This window comes from Sciurus carolinensis, chromosome 10 (assembly GCF_902686445.1).
Source record: "Sciurus carolinensis chromosome 10, mSciCar1.2, whole genome shotgun sequence".
Taxonomy (NCBI): Eukaryota; Metazoa; Chordata; class Mammalia; order Rodentia; family Sciuridae; genus Sciurus; species Sciurus carolinensis.
The window spans coordinates 23713546-23737161 of record NC_062222.1 but is presented as its reverse complement, the minus strand read 5'-3'; the positions used below and the strand labels follow the sequence as shown (position 1 = coordinate 23737161).

General features: G+C 43.8%; 1 protein-coding gene across 2 annotated transcripts in view; it reads right to left on the bottom strand.

The window, feature by feature from the left end:
* Positions 1-23616, bottom strand: part of Arhgap10 (Rho GTPase activating protein 10) — a 284074-nt gene that overhangs the window by 10621 nt on the left and 249837 nt on the right. For both annotated transcript variants that reach the window (XM_047567505.1, XM_047567504.1), the window contains exons 20-22: positions 19933-20092; positions 4095-4247; positions 2583-2674 (exon numbers count right to left, since the gene is read on the bottom strand). In XM_047567505.1, coding sequence (XP_047423461.1) covers positions 2583-2674; positions 4095-4247; positions 19933-20092 — 405 coding nt within the window. The remainder of the gene's footprint in view (positions 1-2582; positions 2675-4094; positions 4248-19932; positions 20093-23616) is intronic.

The following is a 23616-nucleotide window of genomic DNA, read 5'->3' as shown; positions in this document are numbered from 1 at the left end:
TTGAGCACTGGCAGCTCCACAGAAGTTGTGGCCATATATCCCGCCCCCTGTGTCTTGCTGTGTTGGTCAGAAGGGAAGACCCCCACACACACCCACCACAGGAGAAAGGACTCCACCAGGCATCTTCTGAGCAAGCATGTGCTTTTAGCTGCCTGAGAGGTCAACTGGGCACAGAACAGGAAGTTGTAAACACACAATTTCCTGTTGCCTTTAAGAACCATCCCCAGGGAACTGCAGGTCTCACAACGCCAATTCCGAATGCCTCCCATTAAGAGTCTCTGCACCACTATGAACCTGCAAGACACACAGCTAACAAAAAACGAGACGCTTATATATTTGGGCAGGGAGAAGGCGTTGACACATCATCAAGGCATTTTTGGAGTAGAGAACCCTGGGGGAGGGACTGAGGAACTATCAAGACACCCTGGGTGCCCCAGCCAGCAAATCTAGCCAGAGCTGGACACCAGCACTCCAGGCACCACATTTGAGGAAGACATGACTTGGCTGAGAACATGGCCATATCCACGGCGCTTCACTATGTGCCCAGCGTGGCATCCTGGTTAGCAACATGTCCCTCAAATGTCTGAATCACTCAAAGTCCCGTCTTCCAGGAACTAAATGCTATCCTGATGTAACAGCCATCAGGCAGACATCCGTGGAGATCAGATGAAGAATACTTAAGGAACTAGTCCAGGGTCACACAGAAATTAATAAGAGCCTGCAGAGTTTATAAGGCACTTTCTTCTTCAAAAACACTCAGAGAATCTGGTAGTACGTGTGTTACATGTATGTTTTTACAGACACACACCCTCTTCTTTTAGGAAGAGTCTTGTAAGTCACTGAGGACCTTTAGAGCTAGAGGACCCAAGTCTCCTAATCTGTCACCCAGCCTTTCCTCCTTTCCTCCGTGCTAGCAGACCCTCATTTACATGGCTTCGGGCCCAGGGACCGTGTTACATGCCCAGGGTGATTCTCACTGATCTTGTCACTCCTGGTGATGGGTTTAGGGTGAGCACTGACACAGTTCTAACCATTGAGATCTGAGGGCAGGTAAAGTAGGAAGAAAATTCTGGAAATTTTTTCTCATTCTTCAAAAAAAAAAAAAATAAATAAATAAAACATAAAATGAAATGCTCCCTTCTGCTGGATTTGAGAGTGGTCACGATGCCTGGAACTATGACAGCCACTTTGCCTCCACCAGGAAAACGGGTCCAAGGACCACACCTACGAGTTGACAACGGTCTAGTGCAGAGTTGCAAATACTTTGGTCTCTGATGAGTTCTTTAAGAATATGACTTAATCGACCCTGAAGCACACTGCTTCCAGACTTACTATCCTGATTTAGTCAGTTGTGTCCATATTTTTACTTGCAGCCTTAGGCATTCTTATAAGACACACTTTCGACCAAGGCAACTATATCACAAACAATACTGTGCAAGGGATTTCAGAGAATCCTCATTGGATCCAAACATATAAAGCAAAAACACTTCACCATGTGTTGAATGGGTGAATTTCAGTACTATCATCTCAGCTTTCCCATCTGCCATCTGCTATGCCAATGTGTGACAGGCCTTGAGCAGGGCAGCTGTGTGGCCATACTCACCTGGTAAAATTTTTTGCATGCATGTTAGGGCGATGAGAAATGATCTTGTTTCTAATCCAAGAACGAAATTTTTCCACAAAGTATAACCCTGTTGTTCAGCGGGTGTTGGTGTTGTTTTCTGATGTGACCAGAGTCCCTGGCTCTCAGGAGCACATACAAACACATATAGAAATCTATTCTAAATGAAGCAACATGCTTTCTAAAAAAATAATCGCCAGCAAATGCTGCATTACTGACAACATACCACCACAGGCATTATTGATACATTGCAGACTCCAAACATTCTGGCTGATCAGCCCTTCCATTCCAAGCATCCAAGGTTCACCCGGCTTCCACCCAACTCTTCTGGGGAGCTCCACCCACACACAACAGTGCTGTTTCCACAGCAACCAATGAATTTCATAATGAGCAGGACTAGGGAGGGTAGAAATCCGGAGCCAGGGGGGAAAAATACACTGAACCATAAGAGAAATTTCTAAAATATTAAACCAACTATAGCTGCAAAATGCTCGTGTGAGAATATTAAACCCTCAAAAATCTACACCCTTGTTCCAATATGCAAAGTCGATACCCATATCTAGAGATTCACATACTATGATTATAAATGAAAATGCTCTGTGCGTGAGAATCTTCTCTGAAAGCGCAGAGTTAGTAAACCTGAGGCATTTGGAGGCTTGCTTAGGGAGACCTAGAAATCAAAGGAAGCAAATCAGAAGTATTAACTCCAAGCTTCTGTCCATGAGGAGGAATGACCTCAATGAAGATCCACATGAGATAAAAGGGCTGCAGAATAACCAAGGCAAGAGCAGAAGTGGGCTCCAAGACCTGGACACAGCCCCCTGGCACTCAGGGTCTGAGAGCCAAAGGGGTTAGTGCTCTCCTGTCCAGAGCACCTGAAGACCACTCGACTGCGTACTATGTGTGGAGGCATCCAGGGTGACAGAACATGTCCCACCATGAACCAGCTACCAGTACTTACCATCCTCAAAAATTGCTCCTATCTCAAAAGACAATTCCGAGCTGTGCTCTGCTTCACACGGGTACACTGCGCGAGCCTTCCGATTGACAATGCTGCAGAAGGAACACGAGAGACTCAAATGAAAAATGTGAAAAACTGAATAAGAGAGAGGCCTCTGGGCCCCCCCCCCGCCCCATTTCCCAAATCTTATTTATATGTCACCAGTGGGGTAACTCCTTCCAAAAAACAAGGGCTCAGGGCTCTGAACACCAGAAAAAGTCACAGCACTTGATTTTCAAGTAAATGATGGGTTTCAAGTGGAAACCTTTCCTTAGGGATGCTCTCTGGGAAGCTGTCGCTGAACCACTTTGCCTAATTCTCCTCCCTGCCCTGTGGGATGCTGTTTTCTATTGTTAGCATTGCTGGGACCACACGGCGTGGTTGTTCCTGAGCACTACAGCTGTGTGTTAGGAAATGCACCAGCACATGGAGCCAGAGGCCAGCACCAGAGGGAAATGGAATGCGCGCGCGCACACACACACACACACACACACACACACGAGTCACAGTGAGCCATTGACCAATGTGTGTGTATTGCAGACACTGGAAGAGGCTTGTCCTTCCAACTTGGGTCACCTTTATTTTGACCCCCTTCCTCCAGAAAGGCACTCCAGGCCAGCTTCTCACCCCTTGTCAAGATACCTTCTGTGCCCTCATGGGAAAGGATGGAAACCATACAGCCAGTTCCAAACTCATGCAGAAGAAAATGCCCCACCTCGCTGGAGCAGGGGAAGCAACTGAATCTAAGAACCACCCCGGATCCCCAGGCAGGCAGGCCTGCTAAAGGCTGCTCTTCTGTCCTCTAAAAATCTGGTCATCAAGAGGCACGTAAATTAATGTTGCCAGCGTCCAGTTTGTCTTCCTTTAAAACAAATAATGTATTTTATATTCATATACAAGAAGTTCTTCCAAATTAAGTGATTTCATAAATGCACAACCAACACCAAAAAGCCAGTAGGTTCAAGCAGTTGCATAGAAGACAAATTCCTCTGAAGAACATACCATTGGCCCGTATATCCAAGGGTTCCCAACTGCAGCTTCAACCATAATGGATCAGATTTAAAAAGCAAGACAAAAAAACTGCACCTGTACTGCACATGTATACACAATTTTCTTATCAATATGGTACAACTATTTACATAACATTTTTATTGTATTAGTTAGTATAAGCTACCCAGAAATGACAAATATACAGGAGACTACATGTGGTTTATATGCAAAGACGGCACCATTCACATAAGGGACTTGAGTCATTGGTTCAATTTGGTATGTGCAGAGGATCCCCTGAAGATACCAAGGGAAGACTATACTTGGTATTGGATTGAGGTACAGCCCTGATACAAAGTTGTAAGTGCTGTCCTTACAGTTCAGGATGCTAGGGGGACGTGTCGAGCCGTTTTATAATCAGAGCACACAGGCCCATCAAAGTCCATCTGTGTGCTGCCATCTTATTTCACATCATATTCCACATACCTTTCTGGTGGCTTGTCCATTATGGTGGTAGCAGGAGAGATGGGGAAGGGTGACCGCCTGGGTGAAGGAGGTGTGACAGCCAGGTTGGAGCTTGGTGTGGTTGGAGACTGTGGGTTAAGCCACTGGACCATCGATGGCCGGGTCTGGCTTGGACTAGGGATGGAAGTTTAAAGGACAGGATTAATAGGACAGAAGACACAGAACAAGAAATGCTGTCCTCAACAGCCAGGGTGCCAGCTCCAGACCAGTGGGGACAGAGTCCGCTCTGCACTCTTCCAAGACTACAGTTCAAACGACAGATACCAACCACCCCAAAACTAGCCACAACTCCACACTAGAGATATGGTTATTGTGCTTCTCCAGGTCTGTGGTGAATCCAATCTTGCCTAACCCAGCACCATATTATATTAGTTCACTACTTAGAAAACCAAAGTCAAAATGCTCCGGTGATTTGAATATAGAGGTACAGATGCTCCTTCTCTTCCAGTGCGGCTACATTCTGAGAAATTCATCATAAATTAAAACATTATAAGCCAAAAATGCACTCAATGAGCCTAACCTACCAAACAGCACAGCTGAGCCACACTGCACACCATAGAGGGCTGATCTCCTCTCAGGATCTCAAAGCTAACTGGGATCTATGGTGTACTGCCGCTCTCCAGCATGGTCAGAGGACCAAACACTAGCCCAAGAGAAGACCAAAATTCAAAACATGGTTTCCACTGAATAAGGATCACATTCATATCCTCATAAAGTCACCAAATCCCAAGTTAAATATTTTGTAAACTGGGGATTGTTTCTTCTGCTTGTAAGTCAAGTCACCAGAATCTAGAGTCAAGTCCATGGCCTACAGTTGCCCAAGCATTATAATGTTGAAAGTTGCTTCATCTGAGCTCTTCCTGAGGGAAGCAACTCAGAAGAAAAACATCACCACTAGCAACCAGGATTCCCCTAGAAAGGGCAAAAGACTAAAGTGGACGGGAGAAATCAATGAACAGTAGATCTGTGGAGACTTGAACATTCCTTAATATTTCCAAATTATAAAAAGCTAAAGAGTCAGCGAGCAGACTCCTGGAGGGAATCTAAACAGTGAACACATAGTGATCAGAATTATTTGTCAAGTATTTTAGACCTGGAACCTTGGGAGTATGGGATATGAAGAGGCTTTTAAAAGCATAGCTGCCTATTTCTATTTGTTACTTATCACTTTTTCTCTTTTTGGCAGTGCCGGGAATTGAACTCAAGGCCTTGCATGTGGTAGGAAAGCACCCACCACCGAGCCGCACCCAGCCCCTCCTTCAGTCACCGTCAACACAGTGTTCACCACGCACCACGCGTAGATGCTCTTCCCCACAAACTTGGCCTCTTCAGCTCGAACCTGTGTCTGGGAGCAGATTCCTCGCCCTTCCCCTTCGGGAGCACAGTTTTGACTGCTTCTTCTCTAACAGAACTATACCACATCCTATCCATTTTTACTGCACCGTAGCTCCCAGGCTGCACCTTCCCATACTTCCGCCTCTTCTCCAGAACATCCCTCTGTCTTCATGCCATCAGAAAACAACCCATCCCAACCAACCCCATGTTTCTCCTGCCTTTGTGTCAAAATCAGGTCTATGACTCTTTGGTGCCCTCAGAGGTGGAGTACCAGGCACAAGCAGCCTTCACCCGACATCTCTGCAATCATGTGAGAAGACCTAAAGCCAAAACTGGGGTCTGCAAATCAGGTGCCTGAAGCACTGCACTACTGACTTGGTAGATATTTAACACACGGGTTTCCTACCCTGTGGTGGTTGGTGGGGGGTGGGGGGGTACGAATAAAAGGAAGGGCATTCAAAAAATGTTATTCTTTGAAGAACTTATTTACAATTCCACTATCTGGCCATTCATTTGGGAGTCGTAAAACCCATTTTATCCCTTGCCAAGAAACCCATAAATCTTCAAATGATATGAATCACCAGCTACAAAAGTCACTCCATTCTTCAGCAGAAAATGAACCTTTAATGTTGTCTTACTAATCAGGAAGGGAAAGGACAGGGAGGGATGAGTGATGCTCTGACAGGGAATTTAAGGCCACAGTTAGCCAAACAATCACCATTTAATCTCCCAGCAATTATTTGAGGTGCTTGGAGGTGGTGGTGGTGAAAGATGAGATGTTGTACCACACCCCCAGCAGCCCTGCCTCGTCATAAATAGTCAAGTGACCAAATGATGGCCATTCATCTGCTTGGAGGGAGGACAGTTAAAGGGTGAAGATAAACAATGTGACTATATTTAAGAGCTCTTCCAAAATAAAGATCGTAAATTGTATAGCTATCATCTACTTAATTCTATCTTAAATCCCTGGTAATTTTTTTCCTTTTTGTTTGTAGGGGGAAAAAATTCCCCTTAATCTTTGCAAAGAATTATAGAAAGAAGAGTTGCAGAGGATAAAGATGTGCCCCTTAACTTGGTTTTCTCCATCTTGCCCCAAATCAGGAACTCAGAATCAGCAGTTCTCAAAAGGCACCTGTTTTACTTTATCTTCTGTGATATGTGCTACGTCATGCAGAAATGACTAGTTCATCAAGGTAAGCTTTCAGACTTGTCACTTAGGCCTAAATCTGCCCTTGTGAGTTTTCCCATAGTATCTCAACAGCCTCAGCCAGATGTGTCTCTGGAATTCAGAATCCCACGTGGGCACACATCATGTGAGCTCCAGCGTCCATAAGAGGCGGCAGGACCCAAGTCTGCTGAAGGTCTCTATGAAGGTGAGGCTGAAACCTCCTGGGGAAGAGGAAGTCCCTGTGAAAGAGCAGACCACGCAGCCAGACAAGGCTGGGAAACAATCACTGCTTGACAGACAAAACTTTTATCACAGAAAGAGTAGGAAGGAAGTGAGAAAAGAGGCATGAGTCCGTGCCTCCGACAGCAGAGGTGGGGGTGGCATGGTGCACGGGTGTCCCACAAAGGCAAACTTTCCAACTTTCCTGAAAGCAGAAATGTGTAGATATAGCTCTCTCCTCCTACTCTGGGGTAATATTTTTTGTAATAAGGGATCAAAACATTTTAATAATGAATACTTTAAATCATCATATCTATTTTCCCAAAAAGCAGTACAGAAAAATATTAGCCTTAAAAGAGGTTTCTTATATTCTCTTTCCCTTCTTTGATCACAATTTGAAGGAATACCAGGCTTTGGGGAACAGCAGCCCATTGCAAAGTTCTGGCAGTTGTTTCCAACCTGGACTCCCGGAGAGAACAGAGCCCTCAGGCATCGACGTCTGTAATGAATTAGCCATTCTCCCATCCACCTACAATGGGTCTACCCACTGCCAGGCAGAACAGTTCTCCAGGGGTCTCTTATGTCTCTCACATGTACTGAGCAGGAAGTACTGACGATCATTGGTCCACACTATATTTTCAGGGTATCTGTAGGGCAAACAGCCTGGAAGACAGAGATTGTGTGAAAAGAGGATGCTACAGCCCTCAGCAAAGATCTGGGTTCCTGACCTAGAATATTCCATAGGCATGCGTTATGGATCAGGCTGCAACCCCCTGTGGGGAAGGGGAACTGGGAACTGATGCAAGAAATGCTGGGCTTTGACTACTGTTACTGCTCTGATCAGGAGAGCCCTTGGCTCTGGCTGGGAACCTCATATCTTCTGCCAGCATCCATAAAACCCTTGCATGGTAGCATGCAAGCAGAGTAACACTTCAGTCTTCACTGTTCTTGATAGTATCATTCTTGAGAGAACTGAAAAAAAAAAAAAATCAATCATTCTTTAGTATTTTCTGATTCAGGAGAGAACCCAGCTGACAAAGTCTTTGTGTTAAAAATCAAAAATGAGAATAAAAATCTCAGTACAGACACAGTGAAATAGTGTCCACCTCTACCACTTCTCAAATGTAAAGGTTTTAAATATTCTATGTATTTCCTTCTTCCCACTGCCCCTTTAAGGATTTTTACTTGGTAAGACTGGCGTGGGCACAAACCACCAATTCTGTTTAATGATGAGCTACTGACCGATTACAAAGAATACCTAAGTGCCACAAGTTTCTCCAAAGCCAAGTTGTGGTTTATGAAAATGGAGAAAGAAGTCAACTCTTCCTAAAAAGCTCAGAAACCACAGTTACCAAAACAGAAATGGATTAAAGAGAACTACTGAAATATGTTTGCCATTCTCTCAGTTTATACTGAAAGAGTCTTCTCCTGCAGCAGGGCTCCTCCATTTCAATGCCCATAGTGCTGCCTGCCTTTAAGGGGACCATTTCCTTCTCAACAGGAAAAGGAGCATTTCACTAGGAAAACATGAAGGTTTCAAAGTGCTAACTTAGAAACACATTCCTGAAAACACGGATAGTGACATCTGCACGGGGTTCTTCAGAAGGCAAAGGGAGTTTCCAAGAGCAGGAAGGCTGGGGCGGTGGAGGACCTGGGGAGAATGACAGGCAGGGGACAGAAGATGCATTTGCCTAAGGAAGAGGGAATGCAGCTCTAAAAAGCATCAACAGTCCTGCTTAGGAAGGCGCAGTCACATTTCAGGGGAAGACCCCACAGGGTTCACGGTGGTGGGGAAAACAAACGTGACGTCACAGCACTGGCTGTCTACGTGTGCACTTCACAGAATTTTTGTATAAGATGTAACAAATCAGCAGTCCAGGCTGCTTCTGATTCAAACTGTGATCCAGTCTTCTCCAATAGTAGACTCTATGCTCCATGCGTATTAAGAACTTTCTGGCATCAGAAGAGCACAAACATTTCAGAAAGGCGGGAGGGGGCGAGGGCCTTAACTGTTCGAACTCAGCCACCAGCTGCACCAGTCCCCAGAGAACTCCTGTGTCTAACACATTCCCTGCACAGCACAGACGGGTCAGGCCGTGGGCAGTGCCAGCGACACACGTGCCCCATCCCAGGTTCTTGGAGCACCGAGTGCAATTTAAAATTTCAAGGGACAGAGCCAGGAAAACGGTATGGAGAAACAACGGCTGATCTGAAATGACTAAATCTTCCAAATACCAAGATATCAGACTATAACTATATGAAATCAGAATCAAAGCAGAAGTTTGCACTGGAATCAAAAAATTTTTAAACCTCATTTGCAAGGTCTCTGAGCAGGAGCTCACACGTTAGTGAAAGGATCTTTCATGGCAGTCTGGGAAACAACAGTGCAGCATAAGTCTAGAACAGCTGTCCTGGGCAAAAGTGTTTGAAAATGTTAATAAAGACAGAAGGAAATATTGTAATCTGTATATTATAGGGAAATCTCTGTTCAAATAAATGCCATAGTTATTCCTTAAGCACCAGAGAGGGAAGATTCCACAGAAACATAGTGTTTGGTTCCAAATGAGCACATTGGGGCGGGGTGGGGAATGCAGAGAAGCAAATGCTTGTGGCCATCACCATAATTCGCAGGGCTGGACAAGGAGGCCCTTGCTGCCCACTGGGAAAATTCTGACATGCACTCATGGTTTGGGCTGGGGACACCCAAGGACTAGGACACTAGCTGCTCTCCAGGAATATCCAGCCAAGTAAGCAGGGAAAGACCCATTAATAACCATAACACAGCGTGAGGAGTGCCACGGGGAAATCTGGGCCGGGGCCCTCATAGACACCAAGTGACTCCCGCGTCACTTGGCTTTCTGGAGGAGGCAGCGTCCGCCATGGGCTGATGTCACCTCTGCAGATATCTTCCCCACTTCCCCACCTCCCCACGCTCAGGCTGGTGTGGGCCACCACTGTACACTCTCTGGCACCATGCACGACACAACACACCGATTCACCAGTGACTCCACCATTCCATGACACGAAAGAACCTCAGAATCGTGAGATTGATTTGATCCAGGTCATATCAATGGTAAACTCTTTTGTGACAAACAGCACTCAAGACCTGAGTGGCTGGAACAGAATATGAGAAAATCAGTAAGGGATGTGTGTGCAGACACTTGGGAGGCAGGACCAGGGACTAATGGCAAGGAAGGCTTGCAGAGGGACAGCAATCACGTGAATGACCAGCACAGGACACTTTGCCACTCTATGGACAGACCTAGGTTCCAAAGCTGGTACTGCCATTATTAATTTATCTATATATCTATTTTATTTATCTATTTGTTTATCTGGAAAATAAAAGAAAGGATGCTACTTCCTAGTTAGAGACTGTGGTGAAAAGGAAGAGAATGAGCGCCCCCCAGAGGCTGCTACACAGTGGGTGTGATGAGCCCTTGCTGGGTCATCTACAACTGAAACTTGGCCAAGTAACTTAAACTCTCCTCAGATCAAAGTCATTATCCATCGCCTGGGCCACTGCGAGATTTAAGTGAGCTAACAGGTGTAAAGCACATGACCATGACGGAGTACCATAAGCAGCTGGTAAATGAAGCCCTCATTGCTGGCTGTATTTGAGAGTCAGACCCACCTCTGTTTCTAGGGCTAGATCACCACTAACGAGCCATTTTCTTACCAAAAGAGAGCCACTAACTTAGGTCAAAAAGGAAAATTTACGAAGATATTAAGTGGATCTCATACTTGTAAAAGGAAAGAAAAAAGGTTATTAAATTCAATGTGGTTTCCTGGTTTGAATTCTGGAACAGAAAAAGAGCATTAGTGGAAAAACTGGTGAAATCTATATGAAGTCTGTAGTGTCACTACCAGTACTATACCACCACTTTTTTTTTTTCTTTTTTTTTTTTTTTAATAAAAAGTACAATGATTCTCCAAGGTATTTACAGGAGGAGAAAACAGGTAAAGGATCCATGGAAATTTGTACTATCTTCATAATTTTAAACTATCCCAAATTAAAAATTTTATCTTAAGTAATAGATAAGAAAAAATCCAAGTAAACTTTTTCATCACTGCAAAACTAAAGGTCTTTTGAAATTATGATCATATACCTGAAAGCATTCAAAACTCATTAAGGAAAACTTTGGTTCTTTCGATGCCAAGAAAAGATGTGTGAAAGTTCCATTTTTTTAAAAATCACGTATAGCCAGGTGCAGGGGCACACACCTGTAACCCCAGCCACTCAGGAGGTTGAGGCAGGAGGGCTGCAAGTTTGAGGCCAGCCTTGGCACCTTCATGAGATCTTGTATTAAAATAAAAAAATAGAAAGGGCTGGGGGTGTAGTTCAGTGGTAAAGCACCTGAGTTCAATCCCCGGCTCCAGGGAGAAAAAATTCACCTGCAGCACCCACTGAGCAACAGGTGGTGGTTCATGGCTACTCCCGAAACAGAGTTTTAAGATACAAGGGCTTTTCCAAATAGACTAGTGTGGGTTTTAGATCAGAGGTGAACAGATGTCTTTTGTAAAGGACCAAACAGGAAGCACTTCAGGCTTTGCTGGCCATGGGGTCTCTCTCACAACTACTCCACTATGTCTTCGTGGTAGGGCAACAGCAGCCACAGACAAAGCACAAAGGCCTGCGTGTGGCTGTACTCCAATAAAACTTTATTTACAAAGACAGGCAGCCATGGGCCCCAGCATTCACCCATGGATTAGAAGGACCAGATGAGAATCTGTTTGGTGGGGGTGGAAGAGATGAAGACAACATGGTTAACGCCCCCAAACTCTCCTGGATCCTCACTCACCCAGTGGCAGGGACCCCAGGTGTGAATCAACAGCTCACCTGCAAATACTCAGTGCTTTACTGGGGCAAAAGCATTCTTTGCTCCCCATCACCTCTCAGGCAGAAGGGAGCTGGCCAACCCAGCCAGCCAGCTCATGAAAGTAATTATTTGTTAACCCTTGAGTTAAAAAAACAATCTTTTCCAGGAGGTATGTGGTCAGGTGGAGGAGAAGCAGCATGCAAGAAATCCCTGGTGAGACATCATTACCCTACGTACGTGTATGGTTACACGAATGGTGCGAATCTACATCGTGCACAACCATAGAAGTGAAATGATGTACCCCATTTGTGTACAAAGAATCAAAATGCAGTCTGTAAAAAATTAAAAGATAAATTTAAAAAAAAGAAAAAAGAAATCCCTGGTGACTTGTGCAGAAGGGCATGGCTACAGACGAGAGTCCTCCACCTGTGGGATGCTGAGGCTCCCAGCTCCAAGGTGGCTTTCCTCCTTAAGCACAAAAGGACACGGCTACCTCATCAACTGACATCTTAAAAAGTTCACTCCCAGGGCGAGCATTTTTGGTTTTGCCAGAAGACATTGACTTAGAATTGTCTCTCTGACCCATCTCCCCCTCAGCTACTACTCCTTGAATCCCATTTTTCTTCCTTCCAGGTGAACTGTCATGGAATCAGGTAAGAAGGTTGAACTTGAAGCTAAACAGAAAAGGAACTATAACTTCCTTTCATGAAAATTATGGGGCTTTAAAGATCTGAGGACTACAGGGTCACTGTTTTCTTATATGGGAAAGAAAAGCATCTAAAGTGAGGGCTGAGGATACAAATGGAGACACGCACAGATGAGAGCAGCACCAAACTGCTCAGGTTAGAGAAATTCTGGGGTTATTTACCCAGCTGATGGATGGGTTGCCTGTTGGGACAGGACAGTCACCCATCCTGCTCAAAATAATTCACAGACTTGGCTGGATCCCAGGGGGATCCCTGGGTCCTGGCCAGGTGGTACCTAAGGGTCCTTTCTCAGGGACTCCCAAGGAGACCAGGAGAGGTGGTCACACTGAGCCCCTCCAATCACTGCTAAAAACATCACCAGGTAGGGCTTCTCTCAGACTTCAGAGGCAATGTCCCTGAGCTACTGCGATTATGCAGCTGATGAACCAGGAAGTTGGGGTCAAGTTAAACTAAGAAGATCAAATTAGGCTCTCAGGGAAAGGAAAATCCCAACAGGTAAGCATGCAGGGGAGCAGGGATTGGGTTTATTACATGCAGCATGTTGAAACTTCACCCGATCCAGGGGGGGAGGCATATTATTCCCTTTACAGATAATCTTGCTAAGTCTTGGTTTGCTTAAATAACTTACATACTGTCTCCAAGGATTTAAGAAGCAGAATGAGGATGCAAAGCCAGGCCTGTTTGACTCAAAATCAACACTTTACCAGTCTCAATTGCCTCCTCAACTTACAGAGAAAGCTCATGAGGCCCCTGCTTTACTTAGATATGGAGACAGAGCCAAATGATTCTTGAAAAGAAAATAAATTCCAATAATGGCATCAAGTAAAAAAAAAAAATCTTTACTATAATACCAAAAATGACTGAAATAAAAAAGTATACAAAAACAAAACTACAAGACAAAAGCAAGCTAATTCTCTTTGAAGTATTAAGTAGTAGGTAAGCTACTATGAAATTCAGATCTGTACCTTTATTTTAGACGGTCAAATTTTCATCATGAGACTTTATAGAAAGTTATACAGATAATCAATATTTGGCTTAAAAATAAAACCTACGAATAATTAAATAAATAAATAAATAAATAAATAAATAAAACCTACGAATTCTAGAATCTGCAGTTATAGCCCAGCAAAGGAAGTTTAGGCCACATCTAAGTGCCAAGTAAGTAACACAAATACCAGAATCACCCTAGTCAGTCACAATGCTTGTGTATCACAGGAGGTAAGGATGCCAGGCAGCAGGAAGGTCATAGTTTCTATGCAAAGCTAGAGAGAAGAATTCAAGGAAATGTACAGGTGGAAGTTGTACCCCTAAGAGGGCTGTGAGTACACATTTATACACGGGCACTGTGATTAGCTTCAAGAGCTTTACTGAGGCCAAAGGGAGACAACTGAACATTGTATTCCTCATTAGAAGATTATGATGCAGCTCTACTTGCAAATAGCAAATTTCCAAGTCTCTCAGCTCCACTGGGAGGCAAGACACCCTCCTCCCCAATTCTCAGTCAAGGTACTGGCTGATGAAAAACCAGCTTCAAGTGGTTACTCCCCACAGGTAATCACACACCACAGCCACATGGCCAATGAAGAGTCAGTCCCTCTTCGAAACAAGGGCAGCAACCAGCTAAAGGCCATGCTAGTCACACTAGGTTTCACAATCAAAGAAGTCAGGGTGGGGAGAAGACCTACAATTTGAATGACCACCCATATCCATCTAGACAATTTCAACCTCTACAGTAAAATGATTTTAAGAAAACTATAAGTCACTGGGGCAAAAAGGGCAGGGGTCAAATTCTACCTACATCCCCGAGTAGCTAGGACAAGCTTCCTGTGCCCTTTGTGCCCTGGTTTCCCTATCTTTAAAAATGAAGACACATCTATCTGACCAGGTTGGTGTGAGCACAGCTAACGAAGTCCAGTGGCCCACAGTACCTAGTGCTCCATGGTCTCCGATCATAAGAAAGGCAAGACGGTAACTAATCAAACCTTGTCTGTAGTCTCAAACCACCAGCCTCTCGTCTCCAGTCCCACAGGAGGTGTAGAAAGGAGCGAATGTCTGAACAGAAGTTAAAAGGCTGCTATGGGCTCAGAGCAAGTTGACATGCAACCCCTGACCACTTGATTCCTGTTCCTCCTTAGACTTCACCTTGGACTCCAGTCTCTCCGAGTCCACCCAGAGATTCGGGTGGATTGCTCACTTCAGTATGGGAGCAGGTGTTGGTCCCAATTCCTTCTTTACAGTACCTACTAGTAGACAGTACACCCTTCCCAAGGAAACACTGGTCCTGCTAGAGGTCTCAGTCTATGGAACCCGCCACACATCCTGTAACCAGGGCAGGCTTAGGGTAAACGGAGCAAAGTTGCTAGCCTTATTAGGAAATGACCTCCCCATGAGCCACTAAAGATACTGGAAATTCCATGATGGGCAATTCATTCCTTTGGTTTAAGTATGACCTTCTCCTGATCTCTTTCTAAATTTACATAGCTTCCCTCCCTCTATTACAAAAACAATATGTGTTTTAGTTGTGAGCAAGAAAACTAACATGCAAAAAATAAATTCCTTATTTTCTTTTTGAAATAATCATCACAGTAGTATGGTAAAAATACCAAGTACCAATTTCTAAGATGATCTGATTGCCCTGGTTCAACAGCACTGAAATCAGAGTGCACAGGTGGGGTTGGGAGTGTGGCTCAGTGATGGAAGCCCCGCTTTGGACCCCCAACACCAAACAGCAAAACATGAAAATGAAAGTAGACCCAGCTGAGAAGGCCTCCAGGAGACAGAAGAATGAAAGGTGAAGAGGAAGAAAGTGAAGACTACATGACCACTGACCTGTAATTTCTAGAAACGTGCCAAATTCCTCAGAAATCTGTTAAGAAACTGTTTAAAATGATTGCCTTTCTGAATTTCAGACAGATCATTCATGATTTATTGTGTTACACACCAAGCCACGAATCATATTTAAGGGGTACTTTGGCATCTCCCTGCAAAATTCATCATCATGTAAAAAAGAAGTCTTGGAGCAATAATCAAGTAATTTGAAATGCCAAGCAAGTGCCTCTGGGAAACCTCAAAACTTCCTTTAAATATGCCCAATTTAAAGGATGCAAGTGATTTCATTGACAAGAATAAAAATGGTGACTAGTAGGGGCACACAAAGTATGTGAATAACATGCACAAGGCTGTGTCTATGGGAAGAAGAGTTGAATTATCTGGTGATTTTAAACAACATCGGGCTGGGGGTACAGCTCAGTGGTAGAGAATATACTTTGCATGCACGAGGTCCAGCAGCTAATAAATAACCGCCTAACGTCCATTCTGGGTAGACATGATCTCTGCAGCACACACTGGCTGTGGGTAATAGCTGGGAATAGACGTTTTGGGAATATCTTAATGTTCAGGATAAACACAGCCAAGACTCTCAGGGGATAGAAAGAAAAACATTCCCTCCTGAGCCACTAGGCCCAGAGTGGCATGCACCTCAGGGTACCCACATCTCCAGCTAGAAAGAGCTGTTCTAACGTGCTGCCATCTTGAATATGGTAGAAAGGGAAGTGTGCCTTTTCATTTGAAATCTGCAGAGGAAGTAGAGAGCAATGCCTGATATTTTTTTAAAAGAGATTTTCTCTTGTGGCAGGGAACCTAAAAGGATTACTTGTCAAGGACCTGGCTCCATCAATTACAATTGAAGAAAACCTGTTTAGAGAAAACTGCTTTATTGGGTGGGGGGTGGAAATCACTTTGGAACATTTGAAATACCTTGACCTATGATGTAATGTCCTCCAAGGAAACTGAGCTAGCAATTCTTCACTGGCAACGAAGTCACCCATCACCTTACTGAGTGCACAGGTAAGTAATAACTCCAGATTGACTGACTGCAATGAATAACACCCACAAGTCATAAACATCAGCAGAAACCCAAGAAAGCCAATTCTGCCTGTTGTTTTCCACCTGCCAGAGGCCAGAGCTCTATTTGCACAGTGCTTCTAATAGAATCTCAGCTACTGTAGGTTTTCCTCTGCAAATGTGCTTTCCAGTGGCAGAGGCTGTGGCATTTCTATACAACTGGGAGACAGGGGTCCCCTGTGATCCACATGTATTTGGACTCCATTCCTCAGGACCTGAGATAAAGCGAGTGTTGGTTTTGGAACATACAGTCAACCACCCTGATTGAAAACCAGGTGGCATAGGTAGTTTCCTTTTCAAAGCCCTGAGAAAAGTTTTATAGACTCCATAGCAACTTTAGAACAATCAGCATTTATTAAGAACCCATTGTGCCAATACTCTATAGTTGGCAGACCAAGATAAAGGATGAGTAAAAGAGCACACGCACGACAAAAAGTAAACTTATAAATGCTAAGGAAACGAAAATGCTGTAAAGAGAATATGATAAGACATTCTTCAGCATTCCTGGAGGAAAACGTTTTAATATGTCTTTGTAAGGGAAGAAAGACGACAGACTAGAAACCAACCATAGGGGCCTAAGAGACATGCAATGATATTCAGAAAGAAATGTGCTTTCTAAAAGGGAAACAATTTTTATAAATACATGAGAAATTAGTTATTAATAACTATGTCAATATCACAGAAGAAAGTTCAAAGCATATACGATCCAAAGATCAAATTCCTACCATTGAGAATTCTGTGATCAAGTTTGAACTAAGGGAAAGATTAAATACACAGATGCATACGTACAAATATTAAATAATACTAAAAGGCAAATATTAACTAATGCTCAAAGGCAGTATTTCTTAATGCCAAATAATGAGTGTTTTTAGAAAATGAATATTCTCACGCGGAAGGTAAAACCATTGATTTCAAAGTAGAGAATAGTGACTACTAGAGACTGGGGGAGCTGGGCATGGTGCGCACACCTATTATCTCAGTGGCTAGGGAGGCTGAGGCAGGAGGATTGTGAGTTCGAAGCCAGCTAGTGAGGTCTTAAGCAACCCAATAAGACCCTGTATGTAAATAAAATACATAAAAAGGACTGGGGATGTTGCTTCATGGTTAAGCACCCCTGGGTTTAATCCCCAGTACCAAAAGATAAAGAGAGAGACAGAGAGAGACAGACAGATACACATACACACACACACACACACACACACACACACACACACACAGGGAAGTGGGTGGGAGGGGTGGAGAGAGGTGGTCAATGTGCGCAGGGGTACAGGTAGACAAGAGGAATAACTTCTAATGTGTCACTGCACAGTAGGGTAACTGGTCAACAACTGGTTTTATGTTTCAAAATCACTAGTACAGTCGATCTGGAATGTTCCCAAAACAAAGAAATGATAAATGTTTAAGATAGATGACAGACATGCTCATTACTCTGATCCAATTGTTATACAGTATATAAATGTATTAAAATGTCACACCATATCCCACAAAGATATATAATTGTGTCTATTAAAAATTTTTAAAAAAACAGAGAAAGAAATCACTTATCCTAATTACAGTCATTGGAAAAGTTGTCCCCTAATTAACACATGCTAGAACCAGGCAGGGAGGGAGATGCAACAGTCCCCAGGCTCACCCATAACCTTAACCTGGGAAGTTGCTAGAAGCACAAGCTTTAAGACCTTTTCTCAGACCTACTGAATCATCAGCTCTGAGGTGGAGCCCAGAGAGTTATTTTTATCTATTTTTTTGTGTTCTTAAAAGCAGACCCAGGACCTCATGCATACTGAACACACACTCTACCACTGAGCTGCATCCCCAGCCCAGGATACGGATTTTAATAAGCCCTACAGGTGATTCTGAGATGTGTTCAAATTTGAGGAATAGTCATCTCTACACCAAAGATAAATCTGGGCTGATACTCTCACAAATAAATCCTTTAAAACACACGCCAGAAGCAATCAAATGCTTAAGAGCAACAGAAATGCATTTCGTCCACTGCATAAGGAAAGTCAGGTTCTTGAAATAGGAGCAATTCCACATGGTAACAGAACCTCCCTTCCAGACTCCCTTCCACTACTCCCCACCGGCCCCTTTTGGCCTCTCAAAGCTGGAGTGCTTGTCATGACATTTTCAAGTGTGTATGAACAGGAAGCTGGGGAATTCACTCCTCATTTGATTTATGACCAAAAACATCAAGCTCTTCTTGTTTCAGGCCCAGACGTGTTGTGAATTCAACGCCATCCTATGGTTCATAATGTCACTTTTCTGTAGAGTCACTACGGAAGAAAGATGACTAAACTGTTCTCCACTGACTGAGATACACACTTACTGAAAGAAATAATTAGGGATCTGGTTTTCACTAAAACACATACAAGGCTAAATTCCACCTCCAGTGCAGCCAGGATCATAGTTTCTGAGTTCTGTGCAACTGATGTTACAGTTGCTGGTAGTGCTAAAGCGAAAGAGATTTTTTAAATTGTGGATAAAGAGTAGTAAAGGTGACAAGAACATTTGTGAAATACATAATTTAAATTCACCATAAACAATCTTTGGCATATAAAATAAACATATATGACTCTCTTGGGGTGAGGAGAGACATGCTCCTCTAGAGAATTCGTTTCCATACTTGGAGTTTCACTGTGATTTTAGGTAAGCTTTTCAGAATCTTCAGGTCACCCCAAAATTTCAAGATGCCAGACTTTCCTGGTCTCTTAATACTTAATAAGTTCATAATGATTTCATGTGAATCCAGCTGTAACTATAAAAAGCCAAGTAATGTGAGGAACACTTTCCAATCCATTTAAAGTCCCAAGAATGCCCAGCTGGGGTCAGATGACATCATTATCTATAATTTATTTTAAGCAACTTTGGTTTAAAAATTTTTTAATACTCTCCGGGTGAATTATAAATATATTTTTGGATGTAACTTGATTGACTGATCAAGTAATGTCTTATAATTGTTACTGAAGTTGTTTTTGTCTTCTCTGAGCATTTGTTTGAAACTAGATGCCCTGTAGAGGTCCTACCCACCCTGAATTTGTACTCATTCTGCTGCCTGAGTCAACGCAGCAAGAAAAAACCTCATGTAATCAAACAAGTCCAAGGTATTTTGTTTGTATCAGTATGATTGTACTAATATACCTGAGCTGATCTGCACATGTCTGGCACTAACTCAAATAGAGGAGACAGTCAGATGTCATTCATCAAGTCTACATTATGCAAGAAGCTAAGGAGTAAAATTGACCAGAATGCTAACATGAAGCTGTCAAAAATTCATATGCCTAAAATATTCCATAGACAATTTTGAAAGACTATCCATCACCATGCATACATTCTCACCTCTCAAAGTCTGCACAGCTAGGGAGACAACATCCCAAGTATGAGAGTAACGATTTCCTTTACATGTTCCCAAACTGCGACAAACTGAACCCGGATCAGATTTGAGGTGGCACCCATTCCCTCTTCTAGACTGGGAACATAGAGACGATATGCAGGAAAGGTACTGATTTACGACCCTTCTCCTCAGGAGCGCCACTGTAGAGGGCAAGGTCCTTGGAGCTAACGGCCTCAGTGCCCACTTGCCAAGTAAGTACCAGAAGACAGTCACAGTGCTCCTTTCCTCAGCACCAAACCCAAGCACAGCAACTTACGTGGTGAACGTCCAGTCCCCACAGCTCCCTCCATCTGCCAGAAGGTGGTTTCTCTCTGGTCCAGGAGGCCCACAGGCAGTTGCAGTTGTGGGCGATGGGGAGGAAAGTGAGTCCTGACTGCCAGTCGGGGTGTCCTCCTTAGGAAGATTAGGACTGTCACCTAGGGGGAAAAGAATAAGTTTCAAACAAACACTCAGAATAAAAAAATAACTCCAATAATAATTACATGGCTTTACTTGATTAATCAATCAAATTATATTCCAAATTACATGTACAATTCAGTCTGAAAATATTTGGGTGTCCTGTCTTTGAAGGGGTGTGTATATGTTTAACCAAAAATGCTTAAAATAAACCATAGGTTACTGTAGTTTGGATCTGAAGTGTCCCCCAAAGTCCTGTGTCTGAAAGACAGCCCCAGACTGTGGTATTATTGGGAGGTGGCAGAACTTTTAGCAGGCAGGACCTTGTAGGAAGTGTTCTGATCTTTGGGGGTGTGCCCTTGGAGGAGGCAGTGGGACCACAGCCCCCACCTCTTCCTCTGGTTCATTCCCAGCTAACAGCTTTCCTCTGTCACATGCTCCCTGTCATCATGACCTGCCTCACCACAAGCCCAAATGCAAAGGGGCCAATGGTTCATGGACTGCAACCTCTAAAACTGTGAACCACAACAAATCTCTTCTCTGTAAAAGTGAATTTACCTCAGGTATTTGTGACAGAGAGAATACCCAGTAAGGAATGAAGAAATCGCAATCATTAAAATCAGACCCAACAGAAGACGAAAGCCTTAACAACCTCCATGACGACTTCCTAACCTATAAGGAGCCCAGGTAAGCACCAGTGACATCAAGGCAGCCCAGGGCAGCAGGCCAGGCCCACACGGTCCAATCTCTCACTGGCTAGTGACCTGTTGGCTCTTTAAGTCAGTCTCAGTCACCACTTAGCACATAATAAATTAAACAACTCTAAAGGGACCTTGTCTTCTGAGTTGGTATCCTGGACTAGGATCTCTAATACCCAATTAATTAAAATCCCAGGAAACTCCCATTACCCTGTGAGCATCAGGAAAGATGGTATATCAAGAATCAGTAAAGCAACACTGGAAGATTTCCTAAATGAGTTGTGTGTTTATGCTTTCACAGAGGACAGACATTTAGTATCATCTGTAGACCTTATGGCCTTGGGTAGAAAATGCAAAAGACAGAAAGGAGAGAGCCCAAGAACAGCTGCTATCCTCCAGAGATGATCTTGCTTTCCAAATGCTCCCAGATACCAAGACATGCACCAGCACTGCACCCAACAGAGCTTGGCTCTTCAGCCCAAGCCACAGCCCCCAGTCAATATTAACTCTGAGTGCCTTACAGAGGTAGCAGTTTCAAGGACAGTAACTTAGCTTCTCTTTTACAGGTGATGGGTCAACAAACTGCTGTGGAAGCACATGATCTCACCATGGAGGTCCCTCGCCCCAGCTCTAGCCCACCCTTCCTTCACTCCAGGGCCTTAGAAACTAAGTGTACATGAATGCTAGGAGCGGCAAAGAACTTTCTTAGATGGATTTCAATTCTCCTAAAAATGAAGCACAAGAGAAATTCCAGGCTCTGGTAAAGCTAGATCTCAAGATGCCTAGTCTTGAAAACTAAGTATAGACAATAAATCCTAGCAACCCCTGAACCAGCTTACTACTAAAGCTGAGAGGGAATCCTAGAAACGGAAATCTAGAAGTTGGACGCAGGGAAGCAGGAGTCAGAGACGGTGGTGATGGCTACTTGTGTGGTGGCTAGGCAGTTTGGAGGAGAAACGTGGGTGAGACCTTATGCAGGAGATTCTGGTAGGGAGTTTTTTGAGCTCTGTTGTAAGTATGCTACAGGGAGGGTGGGGGACAGGTGGAATAAAAGATGAATGAACTATCTCTATGGGCAGATCTTTCCCCCTGGCCTGAGCCCCCATAAAGTCTTGCTCTGTCCTTGTTCACAAACATATAGTCTAGAAACTGTGTGACTGCCCTTTCTGCAACGTCGCTTTTTCCACAGCCCTTCACCACAAACAGGTTTAGTAATTGAAGAAATTCAGCCCCAACAGAAAGGCCAATTTTGAGGTAAATGAATCAAAAACCACTGATAGACCACTGCTATGATCCCTTTTGATTTATTTTGTTTTGGGGATAGAGTTCACTTCAGAACAAACACTGCTTCTTCCCTGTGCTTGGAGAGCTCAACTCTATCCAGTTCTTTTCTGCAAATGAGTCCCAGGCAGCAAGGACTAGAGCTCCAGCCCTCCTGGGCCTTCCCTGCATCCCTCAGACATCATGAGCAACTGTACCCTACAAAACTAAGAGGGTCTCTAATGTAACCCTCATATGAATCTGTAGGATATCTGCCAACTCAGCACTTGCCTAGAAGCAACAAAATATCATCAGTCCTGAAGCAGAGCAGGATCCCCTCAAGAATAAGTGGGACACACGTGTTTCCCCGGCTTCCGGAGGCTGCTTCCTGGCCCCAGTTCCTCTGGGCCACGTTCCCTGACTGTAGGGCAGGGCATGATGTGGCAAACGCAGCCAGAGAGAGTCTGGGACCAGTTTATTCCTTGACTCATTCCTACCAGAAGAAAGCTCTCAACAAGAAACAGGTTCAGGGAACTGGAGACCAAGGGTCTAATGTTACTTTAAAAAGATGCCGAGCTGTTTCCACAATCAGATACAGCAGCTGATTTACATCGCCTCTAATCCATTTCCCAAGCAGACTGACACAGCACAAATTGTCATTCAACATATTGAATCACATTCTATTAAAGTGTATTCTCTCTTCCTGCCAAACAGTGGCAAACGAAACCTTCAAGTGAAAATAATATTGGTAGAAGAGAATATGTTTACACGGACTGAGCAAATGAAGACACCACACTTCCCAAGTGCACGAAACTCCTTCCTCCTCCACGGTTCAGGAATGAGCTTATCTACTGAAGACACTCACTGAATTCTGGGGAGAAGCATTATATACAAAAACCTTAAATGCTTACAATCACTTCTGAAGATTTAGTCACCCCAAATCAGATTACTGCTTTCTAATTAATCCAACAATAAAACTTTTTCAAAAGCTTCTATGTTCCACCATCTCAGGAATGCATTTTAAATCCTATGAAACTAACTCCTAATTGGGAATTAAAGTCAGATAGCCTCATTTCCCACCTATCATTTCCTTTTTTAGTTGTAGATGGACACAATACCTTCATTTTACTTAATTTTTTAAATGTGGTGCTGAGGATCGAACCCAGTGCCTCACACATGCTAGACAAGCGCTCTACCACTGAGCCCCAGCCCCAGCCCCCACCAATCATTTCTTTTGGGTGGTCACAGGACTGCTCCCCTCAGGTGCTACCCTTTACCAGGCATCTGCAGACATCGCCTGTAAGTAAAAACATAGTTGAAGCCCTTGAACAAAAATGGCACTAAAAGACTTCCATTATGAAGAAACTAGAAGAAACAAAACTCATTTGAAAATGACCTAGCACCACGATGACAAAAAAAAAAATGACTCTCCACATCCAGCTTCATTCTCACCTTCTCCACAAACCACCCGCCAAACCACCTTGCAGGTTTCTTCTCTTCTCTGCCACAACTTAAGCAGCGCTGATTTTGCATTTCACTGTGGCATAACAGTTTTGCAACTCCATTTAGTCCGTTTCCGTCATACA